Source organism: Porites lutea, chromosome 2 (assembly GCF_958299795.1).
Source record: "Porites lutea chromosome 2, jaPorLute2.1, whole genome shotgun sequence".
In the NCBI taxonomy this organism is placed as follows: domain Eukaryota; kingdom Metazoa; phylum Cnidaria; class Anthozoa; order Scleractinia; family Poritidae; genus Porites; species Porites lutea.
Window position 1 is genome coordinate 27420234 of NC_133202.1, and position 18487 is coordinate 27438720.

Sequence of the window (18487 nt, forward strand, 5' to 3'; positions counted from 1 at the left end):
TACCTTGTTTTTTTTCACTGAATACGTTTGATTTCTATTGCCAATTTGTTTGCCGTGCGTTATCTGAGGGATGTAACGAGGATAAATGCTGGCAGACATGTTCTAGTCGCGTCGCTTGGCTTGTTTATGTTCGCACGTATTGCGTGCCTATAGCAACTTTGAATCAAAACAAGCGATCTCGATTACTCTAATTGGGCGACGCCCAAATAATAAACTTCTTTTGAAACGGTCTACGTTACAATGTCATTCGAAGCGACTATGCTTTCTCGGAACAACTGCGGTAGACATATCTGACACTGCAATATTTATTAAGAACATAAACATGAACAAGTAGTGCTGATTTTTTTCTTGAAAATACGGAGAAGTTTCTCAGAATTACTTATGTGTAAATAAGGTAACGATTCTGCTTTGCACAAAGACAATATTATCATTCGTTTGAAGTGGTTGGACCACAAAAAATTATGTAATTTTCATACAATCAGCCTATAGCCTTGAAAAATAATCCGAACTCAGGTTCTGTTAATATAAACTTGACTATACCTGACATGAAGGTCAGTTGTTGCACGAACCATCGAGTAAATAAAAAATTCACTGCCTAGCAAGTTGTCTTCGGTCACCATTGAATGATTTTCTGTTATGACTTTTCTACACAAAAACATTTAAAAGAATCTTGTTGAAGGTTTACGACAATACAGTTTTCAAAGTCCATTTGAATTGAAAACTATTTAACGAGATGCTTATTACGATACGAAAAGATGTACCTAGTCCTTGTTTATGCATTGAAATGATCTAGGCCGCGGTACAGAGCTGATAGCGACTCACCCATTCTCCCTGCGAAGAATCTGGATTGGAGTTGACAGTTGTACATGGTTTGTACATCAGAAAGACCCCGCATTCCTTATTTACGCCGTTTATGAGCAACAATGCCCAGGACAAGGTACTATACTATTCATTTAGACTATTGTCTTAAGCCCTATTTTTCGAAACTTCCAATCTGTTAATCTCGTCTATTTACCGTGAACAATCTATATCAAAATCACGAAATCTATTTTTTGTGTCTCAATTACTATTTCTCCTAATATGCAGCGTCAGTCATGTGTGTGCCTACGTTCCATATTTAAGCAGTCAGTTGTCCTCGAGCGACTTTTTCTCTTCTAAAGCCTTCTGATTATCCTCTGCCAACTTTTCTTGAGCCTGTTTGAGATCCTTTGCAAACTCTGTTGCCAGCTGACGTACGTTCTTCTTGGCCTGCTCGATGGTTGGGTTTTCTTCTAGGTAGTTGTAAAGATCTTGCCTGGTATCCCTGATTTGTAGCATGTACACACCACACACGTCATCCAGAGCAACCCATTTGGAATAGTATTGCACTGCACTTTTCTTGAAGCCCGTTGATGTCCAAAACTTCAGTCGCTTTTCGTCATCATACTTATCCAAGGCCTTTTGCACCAATTTCTGCATTTCTCCCTTGGCTATAGACTCGCAGTGGCTTTGCATTTGCTGCCAGAACACTGCTGCTTTCATCATAATGGCGGATAATGATTTGAGTGCGCCAATGGAGCTGTGCAATGCCTCTATAGCTGCTTCTGCCAAGGCGTTGTCATCTTGACACCTCTTTATCTTCTCGGCAAATTCAATGCACTCTTCTATGGCCTTTTGGCGAATTTCTCGTTCTTTCTGCAACTCATCTAGATGCTTCATCTTTTCTTGATTTGCCATCTTCATAGCTTCTTTGTAGCCCGACTTATCACCAATTTTCTCTATCGCTTCGGCGGCTTTTTCCATATTTCCTGTCATAGCGTTGCCTGCAGCACTTATCATTCCATTAAATATACTTCCCACGGCGCTTAGAAGGCTGTCTTGCTTATCCAAAGCCGTATCTTCTTTTTCTTGGGCCTTGTCATATAACAGTTGCGCTTTTGCTTCCGCTTCAAGAGCATTCTTTTGCCTTTGCTCTGCTTGCTTCATTCTCGATTCAAAGTCCTTTCGTTCTTCCTCACGAGTTTTCTTTTGCTTTTCTTCGGCGCCTTTTGCTTTCTGAGTGTCTTCCAAAGCGTCAATGACATCATCTGTAGCCTTTTCAAAGTCGCTGTGTAATTCGTCTGCGGCCTTCGCCATTTCTGCTGCGACGTCTGTCAACATCGAAAGTGTTTCCAGAGCCATACCTTCGAATCCATCCAACAGATATTGATAGGTGCTCTTCAGCTCTTGGAGCACACTTTGCGATGCGCCTTTAAATTGGTGCACCGTGACTGCTGATTTGTCGGCCAGCTTTGTTACTTTATATCCGACTCTCTGTACTTTAATCTGCACCTCGGTGTGCCCTGCCACGCCATTGTAAGCCACACGAATGAAGTTACCGAGTTTTCCCAGGTCGTCCACAAGACTTTGGAGATCAAGCGAACCAAGCAGAAGGTCTTTGGCTTTCAGCACCATTTGGCTTTTTGCATCTGGAATTGTAACAAGATCGAAGGTTTCGTCATTAATGACAACCTTAGAGTCAGCCATGTCGTGTTCTAGGATTCTTCTTTTTACCCAGGTTTAAGTTTTGGACACACAAGGCGTTGTGCAGTTTTCTAGCAAATGCCCTCGAATGTGCTAAGTGTGAAACAATTTATGTGTTTGTGGCGGTCTATTCTCGGAAAATGATCAATTAATCATTGTTGATGGTAAGATAGACATATATCTGACCATTGCTGGCCATTTCGTACCATATATGGTCAAGATTAGCACGAGAAGTTACAGCTGTATTTATTTTACTTTCTTAGAAAAAAAGCTTTCCCTTTGGATATAGGCATTTAAGTGTTTTTTAATTTCCTCCATAGAACCGTGAAATCGGAATTCTTTCGTGCTATCATTGCTTTCCACGAAATGTTTATCACTAACTGGGCTTCATGTTCCCCTAGAGACCAGTGCGAAAAGCCCGGCTGACGTGATTATTGAAACCACTGATAATAATAAGAAAACGATAAGAAACGTTAAGGTTTATTAGAGACGAAGAGACTGTTTATAGTTTTTAAGATAAATAGTAACTAAACCAGTCCGGATATTTCTCAGTGGGCAAGAATGACTCTCGCAGACAGGCAGGTGATGCAACCCAGTTTTTTCATAACTGAGCTTTTTGTCACTCCCAGACCAGCCATAACGAAATCTGCACTTGGTTGAACGAATTGAGATGTTGAACAGAACATCTACAGTTCGTTTTTATTTTTTTGTTTTGTTTTTGAGAGCAGCTCAAAGTCTCGTGACATCTCACCTGAGTGCTGGTATTTTTAGTACGATATTTAGTCTACTGTAATTTATGTGGGTAGTTACCTTCAATATCAACATAATAATGAAGATCTTTCTTGGAAACTAGGAAAGGCACTTGGCACATAGTTTGTGGTGTGTTGTAATTTCTCTCCTCGGTACTAAGACGTTCTAATCAGCTTGAAACTAAAGTTTTACCATCATGTCACTAATCGCAACAAGTTCTAGGTGTTTCAATGCACTGGAAGCAGCCGTTGAGGCAGTGAAAACCGGTAACGTTGACAGCTCAGAGGTTATGATTAAATCCATAAGACAAGACGGAGTGTTGTTACAAAAACAGGCGTCAATCCTCTGTGATGAGTTCAAACAGGACGAGAAGAAGCAGCAAGAATTAGACGAGGATCTAACTAGGCAGATAAACAAGTTACACGCCGAAGAGGTTGAGCTTAAAAACAGGAGGCAAGGTTTGGAAGCGAAGAAATTAGCGCTGAATGAAGAGAGAGAACGTTGCTGCCGAAACAAACGAGATGCATCTCGGAGATACGAAAATGCAAAGGCAGAGAAGAGAGAAGCTGAAGAGAAATTCGAGGAAGCGAAAAAATGGTGTTGGGTGCCTGGTTACGGCACGTTTCTAGTCGTTCGAGAACTTGTTGAAAACAATGAGGAAAAGGCTCGTGATGCACGCAGAGAAATGGAGCGTTATGACGGAGAAATGAGCAGAGCCGAAAGTAACATCCGGACGGCAAACACCGCTATTTCGCAGGTAGGTGTCTTATTTCTTTTACGTGTTCTTTTATTGTCAAAGGCAACAAAGCATGCAGAACGAAACTCTTAACTATAGCTACGAAACGTTTTGCTTATTCTTCTCTCGATCACATTTTTGAATCCGAAAATTTTAGGTTTCCTTTTTCTACGAAAATTTATAGCCTAACATAAGAAGTAAAATATGAAAAATTAAACTTTAGAAAATCGTAAGGAATTTTTTTGATAAGCTTCGAAAATTGTTCCTAAATGGAACGGCATCTGGAAATTATTAGTCGTATTCAAGCAATAGAAAATTCTAGACAACATCGGCTTTTCCGAACAGATATTCAGTCACAGAAAACAGTCCTTGGGTGCCCTGAAGAGCTAGCCTCCCGCGTAGGCGTTTTTAGGGGAGCTCGTCTTCCATCTCTCCTCACAAGAAGGAGGGATGAAAAACGAGCTCCCTAAAAACGCCTACGTGGGAGGCTACTGAAGAGCGGGATGTTTCACTTTTCGACTCTTCAGCCTCCTTCGAACTCACGTTTGGGTCAATTTGCATTATTCCAGCGTATGATTTTCATCAAGATTAGCATGCTTTTCATCATCCCGTGGTACTGCTGTTTTGTTCAGTGATATCGGTCATTTTACAGGCCTGATTCAGTTTTCATCGTTTTCTGCAGACAGAGGAGGACCAAAATGACATTTCAAAGAAAGTGGCAGTCCTAAATAGACAACGAGAAGCATGTCACGAGGAGCTTGGTAAAATCAAGACCTTGATTTCATTTATTATGCAAGCTACTACATTCTGGGAGGAAGTGATCATGCTCGCCAGCGCAGCAACAATCAAAACCGAACAGGTTCAAAAGATTGTGGATCTGGCTGCCAAGAAAAATAGTGTCAAGATTCTCAGTAGCAGAGGAACAGAGACTAAGATGAGGTCATTCAAAGAATCCTGGATGGAAGTAGCAGAGATGTTTGCTTCTGAAGAAAACAAGCTGCTATCAAACGGTGAGCTTCACAGATCGAAACGTGCATTTATGTAGACATAAAGTACAATTAGGTTAACAGTACTTTTGTAAAACGACTCAGGAGTGTTCCATGTTGTTGTATCATTGTTGTTTTCATTTTGATAAAACGAATTTTCCACTTCCGTGCGTAGGTTGTTGAGATCATTTATCGTTCAATTTACTGCTTTTGCAATATACATTGAATCTATCTTGCGGTACCATGCCCCAAACCCTCCCCTCTTTTAGCCTTTTCTTTGGCCGCCTAATTTAAATGAAAACCAGTGATATAGTGCCTAAAAATATATACGTTCGCAATACATGTTACCATGCAGTATGAGTGAAACCGTAGTGATTTTATACTGAGAATAATTGCGTTCTTCATGTGTGATACACTAAACTAAATTATAAATGCTCATTTTGTTTTTTCCAACAGAAAAATTCTTCCTTATGTCTCATTGAATGTTTCTGCAAATTTGCCATTCATGTATACTGGACTTAATGATACAGATGGATACGGCTCCTACAGGACCTTTGCAATGGAGATTCATGTAGTGTACACCTTGTAGTACTAAGAGCCTAAACTCTGAGTTGCAACTCTTTGCCTTATTGGATTTTCTTCAGAATAACCGTAGCTATTGAATGTTCTAGGAGTTGTCTTATCTGGCTTTGTATTATTTATTTGCTATCCAATGAAAATTCCATGTATTATTGTTCATTTTATCCCTGCACTAGCTAATGCTTCATACCAACTCTGTTGTTACGAGCAGCATGTAGTGAAAAGGTTTAAGACACAGATTCAGGCTCTTGTAGCCTTAGCATTTGGCAGAATGCAGCTTTATTTTTGATACAAGTGATACAAAAACTGTAAACTAGCAAGGGAGTTTAAGATTGCAGAATCAGGTATCTCCAACCATTGAAATTTTCAGATATTAGAAAAGTTAGAATTAAATGGTAAGTTAAAAAATACATTTCCACCAAGAACAATAAACTGAAAACCCTTTTATCAAAAATGGCGAAAAGACCGGTCTCCTCTCTAATTTGTATAAATAAAGGTAAAAGTGTACTGTAAGTTAATATGTATCATAGTGTCTGATTTTAATTTATCAAATGTTAATTATTTAGTTTCCATCACTCTTACAACAAGCCACTTTCAGTAATTGAGCGGCTGTTTTTGGCAACTCTGAAATTTCTTCCAGCATATGTTGTGTACGTAATTGTGAGTATGTATAATCGGTTTTTTTGTTTTTTTGTTATTGTCACGTTTTGGTAATTTTACTGTAATATTGTAATAATAATAAATGTCTTGAAAAAGTAATTATAAAAGAAAGAGTTTAAGAACGAGTCCGGTTTTAAATGATCGTTTAATAATGTAATTTATAAAATCCGTTGCAGTTACAGAATGAAAACGATTAACTGGATACAGGCAGCGCGTGCAACGACCTGGGTTTTTGTCACGGCTTGTCCTTCCTCACCTCAGATTTTTCAGTTGCGACTAGCCAGGAAAAGAGAAGCCTTCTCTGTCAGCTAATGGTTAACAAAATGTCCTTGGTTTCTCCAAGTTCCTTTTATCAGAGAAGACGATCATATGCACCCTGTACTTTACATAATCACTATTCAATTTACAATATGGAAATTCTTAGCTTTTACATTTATAAACACTTTTTTATTTCGGATTTTAACACTGAAAATTCCTGTATGAACTGAAACTAAAAAAAAACTTTAACCCACAGGACAAACCTTACTGAGACTGCCTTAAAAATGCTTATTCGTAAGAAAAACGTAGCAAACAGAGTTGAGTGATGGTAGTTGAAAACTAATCTTCTGTTTACATTACTTCACTGATCTAGACAAATACATCTGGGTAGTGGTCACAATATTTTGGTTTTACAAAGGAAGTTGTCTCGGAAACTTTATTGTTCTTATCGATGTTATTTTTTGAAAGCGGATCTTGGTGGTCAGCACGAAAAAAGTTGCTTAGTTTAGTATGTAACATAAACAACTTATGACTTTTTCAAGCACACTTAGAATTAAAAGAAATTCCAAGATAGCTAGAATTTTACATCACAACAATACCTTTCGTTCCCTCAGGGGTTGCTGTAAGTGCTTACGGGTTTTCATAATCCAGCTAAAAACTATTAATTAAAATAAAACTGACTTGCTGCTTGAGAGGTGACGCAGGTACTGGTGGTCCACAAAAGGGCGCTCCTGCACCTATTTGAAAGACTGTTTTTGATTAGCTGGGAAAACAATAGGGATTGTCACATAACAATGCCTCTATCCCTGAAAACAATGGAAGTGCAGATTAAAGGGGACCAGTGAAATAAGAGGTTTAGAACGGTGCAGGTCTACTACCACAAAAAGGACAGAAAAAGTATTTTAAATGGATATAACAAGTGACAATACAATATGTTTCGAGTGTAACCAGATAGAAAGGAGCGGAACACCTTGCACTTTCCATATTGGCCTTCCCGGCGCTCGCTAATTTTTGCTTGGTCTCCTCGGCCCCTTTTGCCCTTTTGACTGCGAAATACTATAGAGTGTTGTTGCGTAATTTCTCCCACTTTCCGCCCTTTTTGAGAACTTATACCTCCCGCTCTTTCTTTCCTCTCCTCCCCGCTCGTTCCCTTCCCGCCCCCTATTCTCCCGGGCTCCCAATTTCCTGTCCTCCCCCATTTAAGAACATGGCTGACGAGTTGAAATGGGAAATACCGATAATAACCCTAGCTAGCAGCCTCCCACGCAGACCCGTCCTTAAGTCTTCGTCACGTGTTCCTTCCTCACGTTCGTTGGGGAGGATTGCGTGACGAGTCAACAAAACATCTGTGTGGGAGGTTACCCAGCTAAAGGTCAGAGAGGGATTCGAACCCGGGCGACCAAATTAAAATCCAGGGCCGAGTTGTTCAAAGCTGAGTTAAGATAACCCAGGGTTAGTGCGAGATTTGAATTAAGATTTGAAAGCTTAAAAAGCATTTCAGTTTTACTTCTTTTTGTCTACAAGTTGATGATTGGAAGCTCTTAAAATAGCAGAGAAAATAACGCGAGAAAATGCTTTTGAACACAAGAAAAAGAAACCAGAGTTAAATTTAAACCCTGGGTTAAGCGCTAATCGGCCTTCGAACAACTGGGCCCAGAGTTCTAAACCCCACTGAGTCATGTTGCCTCTCTGCCTCTTTGCAAACTAACATTCTAGAGTCTCTACAAATCTAGTATTATATATTAAAAAACCGTTTTAGTCATGAACATTAAGCAATATGTAATTTAGAGATAAAGATATCCCACAACTCCTTTATTCAGAATAAATTCTCACTCACTCAGTTTTGCGAGCGCTTATGGAACAAGTTGATTTCTTCAGTGCTTGGCAAGTAACTTTTAAAAGTAGTGGTCCAGATAAGAAGGAAAGAACAAAACGCAATGAAAACGTCGGAATGCAAAAAAGTGCTAACTTTACTATTGTCTCTACTACACTTATGATTGGTTTAAACATATATAAATCCCTTGTTTTCTGACCAACTTCCTCACAACAAAATCTCTTCTGAATTAATCTAAGTAACACAGAAATCCTGTGTGAGGGAGGAACATGTAAAATTGTAAACTTTCTTGGATATTGTTTTCAACTCTTATGATTGGTGGAAATCTTTTAACACGAAAAAACACCCTTTGTGTAAAAATAAAAACATTCCTATGTGACGGGAAAGCGTATTGCGCCATAACAAAAGACTGTGCTTCCCTTCTTACCCGGATCCGTACTTAAAAAAGTGTTAGAGCTGCTTGTCCAAAGGACAAGCTGGAAGTCGTTTTTTTTTTTCGAGGTCGGAGGCGAGGTTAGCAAACAGCTACCAAGCCCCAGCTGTTCAAACTGAACTGGTTGGAAAAAAGCTATCCACTCGATAAATCTCTATCCATATAAATCCTTGGTTTTCCTAATACTTTAATATCTGCGGGATAGTACTACTACTACTACTACGACTACTACTACTATTAATAATAATACTTTATTTATATAGCGCCATTTCTAGTGATGCCCGGCAACAGCGCTTCACAATAAATGGTTAAAATAATACAAATACTGTTCATAAGAGTGTTACATTGTGAAATTACATTACAGTGAAACGAATTAAAACGAAATAAAGTATAACAAAACTAACTGATTATCCATCATTTTAGCAACGGGAAATGTTTTATGTCTTTGAAGCAAAATAGTTCGGAAGGCTTCATCGGCGTACGATAATTCTTTTTAGCTTTAAAAAGGGACCAAGCATAACTCTGTACGTTGAAACCCAAAACCATATAAACTCTTTAAAATATTTTCCTGTTAAACTGTAAAATTCGTCATGCATCCACTACTTGGAAGGAACTAGTTCGAAAATCACTATGTTTGCCCATTTACAGAAATATCACAGAAATCGTGAAAAAAATTAAGAGTTTATATGATTTTTGGGGACGCTGTCACAAAATTACAGACGTTTGTATGGATCTTTAACAATGTTTCACGAGTCATAACTTGATCCCTGTTCATTCTGAGAGCACTTAGTCAAATAACCAGTCTCAACATGACCTGTTATGTGGTAGTGTCAGTTTATCGATTAGTTTAAATTTGAAACTCACCCCCAGTTCCCTTCGCAACTCCGAAATGGCCAATCACTAGTTGCACTATTATTCTAAATTCGAATAAAAATGATGAGGGTTGGATAGGCATTTCTATGAAAACTAGACAAATTATAGCCTGCGCCACAGACGGAACTAAACTTCCGGTTGAGCGTGTCTGCGAAAGGATGTTGTGGCTCAATTTTATCCTTGCTTTCACTTTTATTTTTCATAGTCTTTGGGTATGGTAATGTATGATAAAGAGTTTGAAACAAAAGAAAATAAATTTTAAACCAAGAACAAAATTGAACCACAACATAAATGTATTTAGTTGTAACGATTCCATTTTTGAATCTTTTCTAGGGCCTTGGTGCTTATAGTATCAGCAAGACAGCTCTGCTGGGTTTGACAAAGGTCTTAGCAATTGAATGTGCTCAGATGGGTGTGAGAGTCAACTGTGTTGCTCCTGGGATTATAAAAACAAGATTTAGTGAAGCGGTCAGTGGAAATTTTAATTATTTTGTTAATGTACTGCCAAATAAGATTATGATTCGAGTTATTTTCCGAAGTTGGATTGGAAAGTTTAGGGATCATCATGATTACATTTTCTTCTCTAGAACCACTCGACCAAAAGAAACGACAGGCTGTAGGGGGAGTTTGGGATCATTACGCTATGAACCATGCTATATGCTAGGCTACGAACAATGGTCTGAATGCTATGAACAATGCTAGGCTATGAACAATGGTCTGCTCATGCCGAGACGATGTTTTGCTTGTGCGCAGTGTGGTCCCTGTCTTCGTTGGATTCCCCTTAAAAAAAAGCATACATTGTACTCATTTTATGTCTTCTCATTGGCTAAGATTTTGAAAATCAGTGAAACCAACAGATTGAGATTAGTTAGTTATCTGCTAGCAGATTAGTGACTAATCTGAAGGTTGCGCGCGCAATGCTTGATTTCCAAAGTCAAACTGTGTTCCATGCGATACTGTGTTGGTCGTTATTTCCTTCAAAACAATGTGTAATAAAACAGTTATTAGACTCAGTTTTTGTGATATCTGAAATAATCAAGGCCCGTGGTAAGTGTTACCAGCCTTGGCCTTCGGCTTGGCTGGAAACGCTTACCCAGACCTTTATTAGTGCGGATATCACAAAAACTTCATCCAGTAATTGTTTATTAACTTTTTAATTGTGGAATTATAGAAACAATGATAACATGTACAACTCCAGTTTGTGTTCTTTCGTTATAATGTATAGCTAATTCAGGATATTTCTAATTGATTTCAGATTTGGAAAAATGAAGCATTAATGAAAAATACGCTTAATCAAATTCCCATTTCAAGGTAAGCGATCGGTGACAAAGGAAACTTTAGTTCGTTTGTTTTCTATATTTCCCGGCTTAGATTACGTTAAGCAATGATTAGACTTTCTAATGTCGTAGGATAAGGACGAAGAACTATCTTAAAACGGTCTAAAAGTACTTCCACTGAATCTGTCCCGGTGTAACCTGTTTGAGGCTCCAATGAAGTGGTCGTTAAATCTCTGTGCCCAGTTCCCGCGCTTCCTATTTTTGCTGACCTTTTTGCGACGTCCGTACCATGTGACAGCTTGGTGTAGATCTCTTCTATACAAATGGCGGCCTATTTATATATTGTTTTATAAGTATGATAATTAGCCTTTCTGACCTCGTTAGCATGTGCAAAATACAAAAGGCCTTACTTTCAAACGGGGTCAGAAAGGCTAGTTATCATACATATAAAATAATATATTAATTGGCCGCCAGTTCACGAGTTTTATAGACTAATCCTGCGGGACAAAAAGAACCACTAAGAGAAGAAATACCGTATTTATTCGATTAACCGCCCTGAGCGCTTATTAAATTTTTGGACCTTGAGAGTGGGCGCTTATTCGAGGTGGGCGCTTATTCGAGGCTGGGCGCTTATTAAATTTTCACCATTCTCAGCAAGTGTAGAAGTATATTTTGCAACAAAACAGTAAATGCTAATAATAAAAAGCGAAGATGTAACAAAGCAAGGTTTCTGTACAATACTACCCTGAAGAAAACTCCGTCTTCGGGAGGGTCTCTTATTATATCTTATTGGAGTTTTTGTGGGAGGGAGTGGGGTGGGGTGGGCGGTTATTCGAGGCTGGGCGCTTATTCGAATAAATACGGTATGTCTAAAACTCGGACGTCGTGCTTCATCATGGGTTCCAAACACCTCGAAACATTTCTTCTCAAATGAAACAATAAGAAATTATGCAGTGGAATTTATTGGCTTTTGACTGCATGAATAATTAATGAGTTTGAGAATAACATATCTCTAGCAGTGACTTCCCCCAAAGTGCCATCATTGGTCTAATATAGTCTAAGGCCCCGTCCACACTTATCCGTGTTTTTTTTTTTTTTTTTCGAAAACTACGGGGTTTTTTTAAGTTTGGCTTCCCGCCACACGTATCCGGTGAAAGCGGTCACCAAAAACGCTCTCGAGTGAAGATTTTGAAAACGCTGGCCACTCGTTTACGTTAGGACGGACGAAAACGGAAGTTTCCGAATACGATGATATAATACATCGTTTACTACTAGCGTAGCGCATGCTCTGTGAGGATGCTATCGCATTTCCATGGTTTAGCGTTTTCGTGTGGCCGGCGTAAACGATTCGAGTACGCCACGTGTGGAGGCGTACTTTTTTGAAAACGGAGGGAAAAATCTCCGTCTTCAAAAATATCTGGGTACGTGTGGACGGGGCCTAAATATAACTCAGAGATATCCTCTTCATCCTGCGTTTATGTAACTGCCTGATTACAGAACTTGCGAGGGAATAGTTTACTAACATGAAAGTCATCGTTAAAGAGGAAGGATCACACGATTACTAAGTTCTGTTCGTACTGAGTTCAGTAGCGCCATTGAGGCAAGCGTTTCTAGCTAGCCTTTCCCGTCGTTTGTAATTGCTGATTTTTTTATTCTCTACTGTCGAAAAGGAAAATGGCATGTATAGAGAGTAAATAAGCAAAGCGTTTTCCGTTTTGAAAATACAGCTCTTTCTAAATTCCCAAGCTTACTCCGCGTGACATTAACATGGCAACCGAGAAGGCCGTCACATATGCTAAAAAATAATTTTATCACATTATAGTATGGCCTTTGAATGGTGAAAGTATTAGAAAACGTGTTTAGGGGGAAAATTTGCTCGTTCGCAGTGAACAACTGATCAAATTTGTGAACCAGATGTTGCATCATTTCTGGCCGCCATATTTGTGCTCCTCGGAGGAGCACAAATATGGCGTCCCCATAGTGAGCCCTATAAATTTCTGTTACACATTTTGAAGAACAACTCAGCAGCGGAAAACTGCACAGACGTGAGACTTGGCCAAGTTGTTAATTTATCGATATTCTATAATTTCTGAAATCCTTGGCTTCAGACATTCCACGGTTTTGATTTTAGTTTTCGATGTCGTGACAGTGAAAACCACCAATACTGTTTCGTTTCGGATTTGCGTTTTTAAACTTCTTTCACGGTAACATAATCTCGCATCACGTCTTTTTAGAGTCCAACGCTAGCGTTTTCGTATGAATTTCCTGACCCTATCCTTACACATTTGCCGCTTTTCAAAGAAAAAAAGGACAAATGCCCGAGAAGAGGGACGGGGACGCTTTGATTTGACGTAGTCATCACCTCCTATGTTTATCAGTGTTGCATTTTTTTGGACTGATGGTTTGTTTGCATGGGTGCAGGCTTGTGAGTGTTACTTTTTGGCTAAGCGCAGAAGAAAGACCGTTGCCTCCTTAAATCTTGTTTGTTTTCAGGTTGGGTATGGCGGATGATATCGGTGGTGCAGTTTCTTTTCTTTCCTCTGATCAGGCATCTTACATCACAGGAGAAACTTTAGTGATAGCTGGTGGTCTACAATCAAGACTTTGAAAGAACTTACGATAAAAAGAGGCCGTTTTATGTGAAGTATAAAATTTTGTCAGACGTCTTTGTTATGTCGCTGATTTAAACGATGTTATTCCTACCTAAGTACCCACGGCAGCCCAAGTTGCCTATGAAATTAGCGCATAAACCAGAAGTAATTGTAGATATCGCGTTGCTGATGTCAGACGAAATTGCTATCTTGAAGAAGTAAATGTAAACGGGTTATGTGCAGAATTTAACTAGTAATAGGAAGCTTGCGGAACGACCTGTATCTTTGTTCTTTTCAGAATATCTCAGGTGCAGGTGATACTTTAATTTGCACGTTGGTGTTTTATGCCTCATCACTGTAAACGTGCGCGCATAAACTTGCCGCGCGAGTTTTTTCAAGTCATCAGCAAGACTCTGGAGATGCAGTTCGCAAAGTCCTTCACTTTTGGCTGACCGTACTATTTTGTTTTTTGCACTTGGAACGGTGATAAGGTCGAAGTTTCTCCGTGTGGATTATTACCTTTGAATCAGTAGGTGTAATAGCCATTTGGAGTCTTTTATAACTGACTTTTTAAATTCGAGTAACATACGGTTAACATACGGATAAATACGAGTAACACAGGAACACATACGGGTACATGGGAATATCGTTTTTTATTTTTTCAATTCGCCACTTCCACATTTCCCATAATGCAAATTATTTGCCCCCCCCCCAAAAATTTTGCAGAAGCTTTGTTTTTCATTTCTCCTGGGTATTACAGCCGTCCCAAGAGAAATTGAAAACAATGCTTATGCAAAATTTTGGGGGGCAAGGTGCATTACGGGAAATGTGAAAATGGCGTATAGGCCATTTCCGATTTCCAAACCTTTTACTTTCAAAAGTGCAAAACCTGTCTTGTGAAAATGCGGGGTTTTTTTGCATGAGAATAAAAAATCATTTTTAAGAAATCATTATTGGCTTCGCGCTTAGCCTCGCTTTTTTTTTTGTAGTGATTCCCTTATATTTTTCATTTCGGTTCTTTTTCTGCACATTAAAGTGCGACATCAAAGATGGCAAGGAGTTTCGTTTGCCGCCCAAAGAGAGGTAACAAGGCCGCGTTCATAGTCCAAACGATCTTGGGCACATTAACTGATTAGGGAACTTAAGCAACAACGACCACAACGGCCACCAAAACGTCACTTCCGTTCCCCAAATTTATTCCCCAGTATCCCCCACCAAGGAACCCGGTTCCAGGCTAGAATTCAGAGGGTGCGTTGGCTATGCTCAATGTTGCCTTTTAAAATAGAAAATAAGACTGCTCAATGTTTGCTCCAAGCAAATGATTTGTTTTAATCTGTCCCTTGCAGCATGTAAAAGCAGAAACTGAATCCCTTTTTTTCATGACATTACAAACGTGTGTTATACATTTCACTTAACTAGTATTCCATTGAACTAATGTTTTAATCTTAGTTACACCCCCAGATTATTGCAGCATTTCTTTTTCCCCTTTCTTTGCTCCGGCCTTTAAAAGCATGAATTCCTTTTTTACATGACATAACAAACTTGTTATTCATTTCAATTAAGTGCTATTCCATTGAACTAATGTCAAAGAGAGCTTTAAGAGCATTTTCAGATTGTTTGCGCTTTGTTTTTCTACCAAGAGCATTTTTTATTCCAACAACGTCAACATGATTTGAAACATATTACTTTCTCTACGTTGACTTTTAAGTCTTCCACTGATTTAGATATCATTGCTCATGATTTTCAAAATGCAAACAAACCTTATTTTAACTAAGAAAAATGAAAAAGAAACAAAACGAGACGATATTAAGAGTGTGAAGTTATTGACTTGCTATATAAGTTGTTTTTCAGGCCCGATAAAATAAGACGAAATCTCTATCTTTTGTCCATTACGGGGAAGAGGATCCATATTGTGGTAAGGCTACACATCCAACTCCTGACTCGTAGGGAAAAGCCATCATCATGTTACATATGTAGCGCGCTTATTTCGCCTCATGGCTTTAAGGACGAGGTAATTATTACATATGTAGCGCGTTTGTTTCGCCTCATCGCTTAAAGAACGACGTATACATGTATGTGTAGCACGCTTGTTTGTCTTATGGCTTTAGATATTTTCTTAGTCTGTCGCGAACTGACTTCCGGTGAGTCCGATCGACTCGTAACCAGGACGAACTGTCTCCATCGGATCCGATCGACTCTGTCTGCCAAAATCTTCAACCCCCCTCGCTCCTAATAGCCTCTTACTTTTGGTACCATCTCTCTGAGGGCCACTGTTCCTGGCCTGTAACGGTGCGGCTGATCAAGCGCCTTGCGCCCATTTCTGGTTCCGGTCGCGATCTTACTCGATCCGCCTGCGGTTGAAGACAACCCGACTAAGGTCGGGTGTATTGGACATTTGTGACTCGGGCCACAAATAAACTACAGGTCTATATGACCTCCAAAAGTCATGTGATTGTCATTATTATCAGTACACAAGGCCAAATCGTACAAATTTATTTCATGAAGGAAAGATCGTTTAACATGAAATCATGTTGCGGGCTGCAAATTCCATTTACAGCTCACACTTTGCCGTTTGGCACGCGAAAAGGAGCGTTTTAGGGAGGGGAGTTGTTGTCAAGTGTAGCGACAGCAAAGAAATGTACAAAAAAGCGTTATGCACGTGAAGAGTTGTTTTTTTGCTTTATATGTTATCCTACTGCTTTTGTGCTGTTGTCTTTGCCGTCGCCGTCTTCGTTGTATAAGCTCCCTAATAACTACTCCTGGTTAAAAAAAACGTTAGTCTTGGAACTCGCCCAGTCCCTGTTGATTACATTTGAAACAGAAGTGGACTATTCTGTGTCTTCACTGTCGCGCCACCAAAAATAAAAATGCAAACCAGTCAATGCAGAAAGTCCAGAATCTGAGAAGTGAAAGAATATAAATATACAAAAAGCCTCGCCAAGAATCAGGTCTGTGTGCTTCTTCATATGCGAGATATTTCGTAAAAAGGTTTTACCCACATTTATAAGGCTTTGTATGGAGACGCCATGTTGGAGCCACTCAGTTGAAAGCCACATTTGCAATCAGGAAGAAGTTAACCGCTTCGAAATGGCTCCAGAAGTGAAGAAACACGGGCACCAAAAAGTTAAAATTTATATTTCGAATTTTTTATGACCTTTAATTGGCCATTGCAGAAAATACCATAATATTCTCGGCTTTTAAGGTGACTCGACCCAGTTTTTTTTAGGGGGTACCATCCTACTTTGAAGCTCTATGGTATCCCCACCTTTACTTTTATCGTAAGTCTAACACATAGAATGGATAACATATAGATCAATCTACAATATAACATAAAATTTTTGGCGATCGGAGTAAATGTCACGTGGTTATAATGCCACGCCCCTTTGAGGTCTGAGTCGAAAATCTGCTGTTGCCGGCATTTTTTCGTGAAAATCTCTCGGCTACACATAGTGCGCATTAGTGCCTTGCGCTGAACAGAGTTTCACCAAAATCGCAAAGACCCAATTCGAGAAATTTAGCGGTTTCCAAATTTAGGTCATAATTTATGCGAAAATGATAAGCAAACTTTACACGGATTATATCTAATAAACTATGAGATTCATCTCTGTATTTTGGGCATCCTTATAACAGATGGGTCCTTGCAAGTCAGCAAAACGCTTTAGGGCCTTGTAAATGCGCGCGATTTCGAGCAAAGCAAACATATAGAAATTATAGTTTTCGCTATTTGTTGACGTTTGTCAGCATTTAAGAGTCAATCTCACGAAAAAAGCATTTTCTTAAAAATTGGTAGTTTTTTTTCCTTCAAATTTTTTCAGGGGCACAATTGATTAACTAACTACCCGGACTCTGAATTTCATGGTCATTGAAAAACTGTGACATTACCTTCTATAAGCCCAAACTTGAGTAAACATTGAAGATTTTTAGCGTTTTGGCTGAGTTTGTGCTTTGGGAGTTGTCTATTGTTTCTAGTCTGTCATGATACAGCATTCTTGTTCAGCACGCGTGCAATGACCACGCTTGGCTGGCTTCCGAATGCTCACCGAGATATGATAATTTAGTATAAGAAAATAGAAGGGATTCCCGTCACGAGTTGGTTTAATTATTGGCTTGCATTAAACCTATAAAAAAATGATATTTTTTTAAAAGTAAGTAGATTTAGTGTGTAGCACTTCTTGTTTTTTTTTTTTTTGCAAAGGCATAAGAAGCGCGAGAATTGATTAAAAATTGTGAGTTAAACCTCTATGTATCACGCGATGGCCTGTCTCACTGTACCAAAATTATCATATTCGGAAGTCAGCCAAGCGCGGTCATTGCACGCATGCTGAACAAGAATGCTGTGCCGTTTGGGTAATTCTTCAGTCATGTATACCTAACTTTTGCAAAATCTTTTCTTTTTTGTACGAACTGCATGTCTTTCTTTCGCCGATTTGCAAACCTACCACAGTAAATGTCATTTCTGACGTTTGAGATATATGGAAAAAAATAGTCAGAAATTAATATTCTGACGGCACGGTTTAGAGGCGCGCGGGGGCTCGTGGGATAGTATCGGACTATTTAGGTTTTAGCGCGAGACTAGTGCCGTTCTACGTCAGCTCAGTCGTTGCGTTCGTTTTCGTTTTGTTTGGCAAAGTTTCTTTTGGGATGGTTTATTTTCTTTCGTGTTCGTATCTGCATGTAGGAAGCTTGCGCTTGAACTCCTGAACCTGCAAATGTGTGCATGCAAATTTTCGAGAAGCTTGTTCATATGAACATGTGCAAAGAGCAAACGTACAATGCAAATTCTAGTTTGCATGGATCACTACCCAAAAAGAAGTCTCGAGAATAATATTGTATTTTCTGCAATGGCTAATAAGCTTATGCTTGTGTGAGTAACTTTGGTGATGGATTAATCATGGAAATAGTAATAATTTAATTTTGACCAGAACAGGGCCTCATACACACGTTTTTTGCCCTCCTCTCTCCACCTCATTTAGCATCAGTTTCTCACGCTTATGTGTCACAGGACAAA

The 18487-nt window shown here is 39.2% G+C and overlaps 3 protein-coding genes across 3 annotated transcripts in view; 2 read left to right on the forward strand and 1 right to left on the reverse strand.

The window, feature by feature from the left end:
* The window catches only part of LOC140928176 (dehydrogenase/reductase SDR family member 4-like), a 29447-nt gene extending 14507 nt beyond the window's left edge, over positions 1-14940 (forward strand). Inside the window, exons 7-9 of the mRNA XM_073377887.1 lie at positions 9945-10079; positions 10867-10922; positions 13382-14940. Coding sequence (XP_073233988.1) covers positions 9945-10079; positions 10867-10922; positions 13382-13496 — 306 coding nt within the window. The 3' untranslated portion in view covers positions 13497-14940. The remainder of the gene's footprint in view (positions 1-9944; positions 10080-10866; positions 10923-13381) is intronic.
* On the reverse strand, positions 628-2513 carry LOC140928174 (uncharacterized). The gene has a single exon (XM_073377884.1). The coding sequence runs from the start codon at positions 2503-2505 to the stop codon at positions 1126-1128; it is 1380 nt and encodes a 459-aa protein (XP_073233985.1). The 5' UTR covers positions 2506-2513; the 3' UTR covers positions 628-1125.
* LOC140928175 (uncharacterized) lies at positions 3104-6719 on the forward strand. Its single transcript, XM_073377886.1, has 3 exons — positions 3104-4009; positions 4671-4998; positions 5431-6719. Exons 1-3 carry the CDS (start codon positions 3449-3451, stop codon positions 5454-5456), a joined length of 915 nt encoding a protein of 304 aa, XP_073233987.1. The 5' UTR covers positions 3104-3448; the 3' UTR covers positions 5457-6719.
* Positions 14941-18487: the final 3547 nt, after the last annotated feature.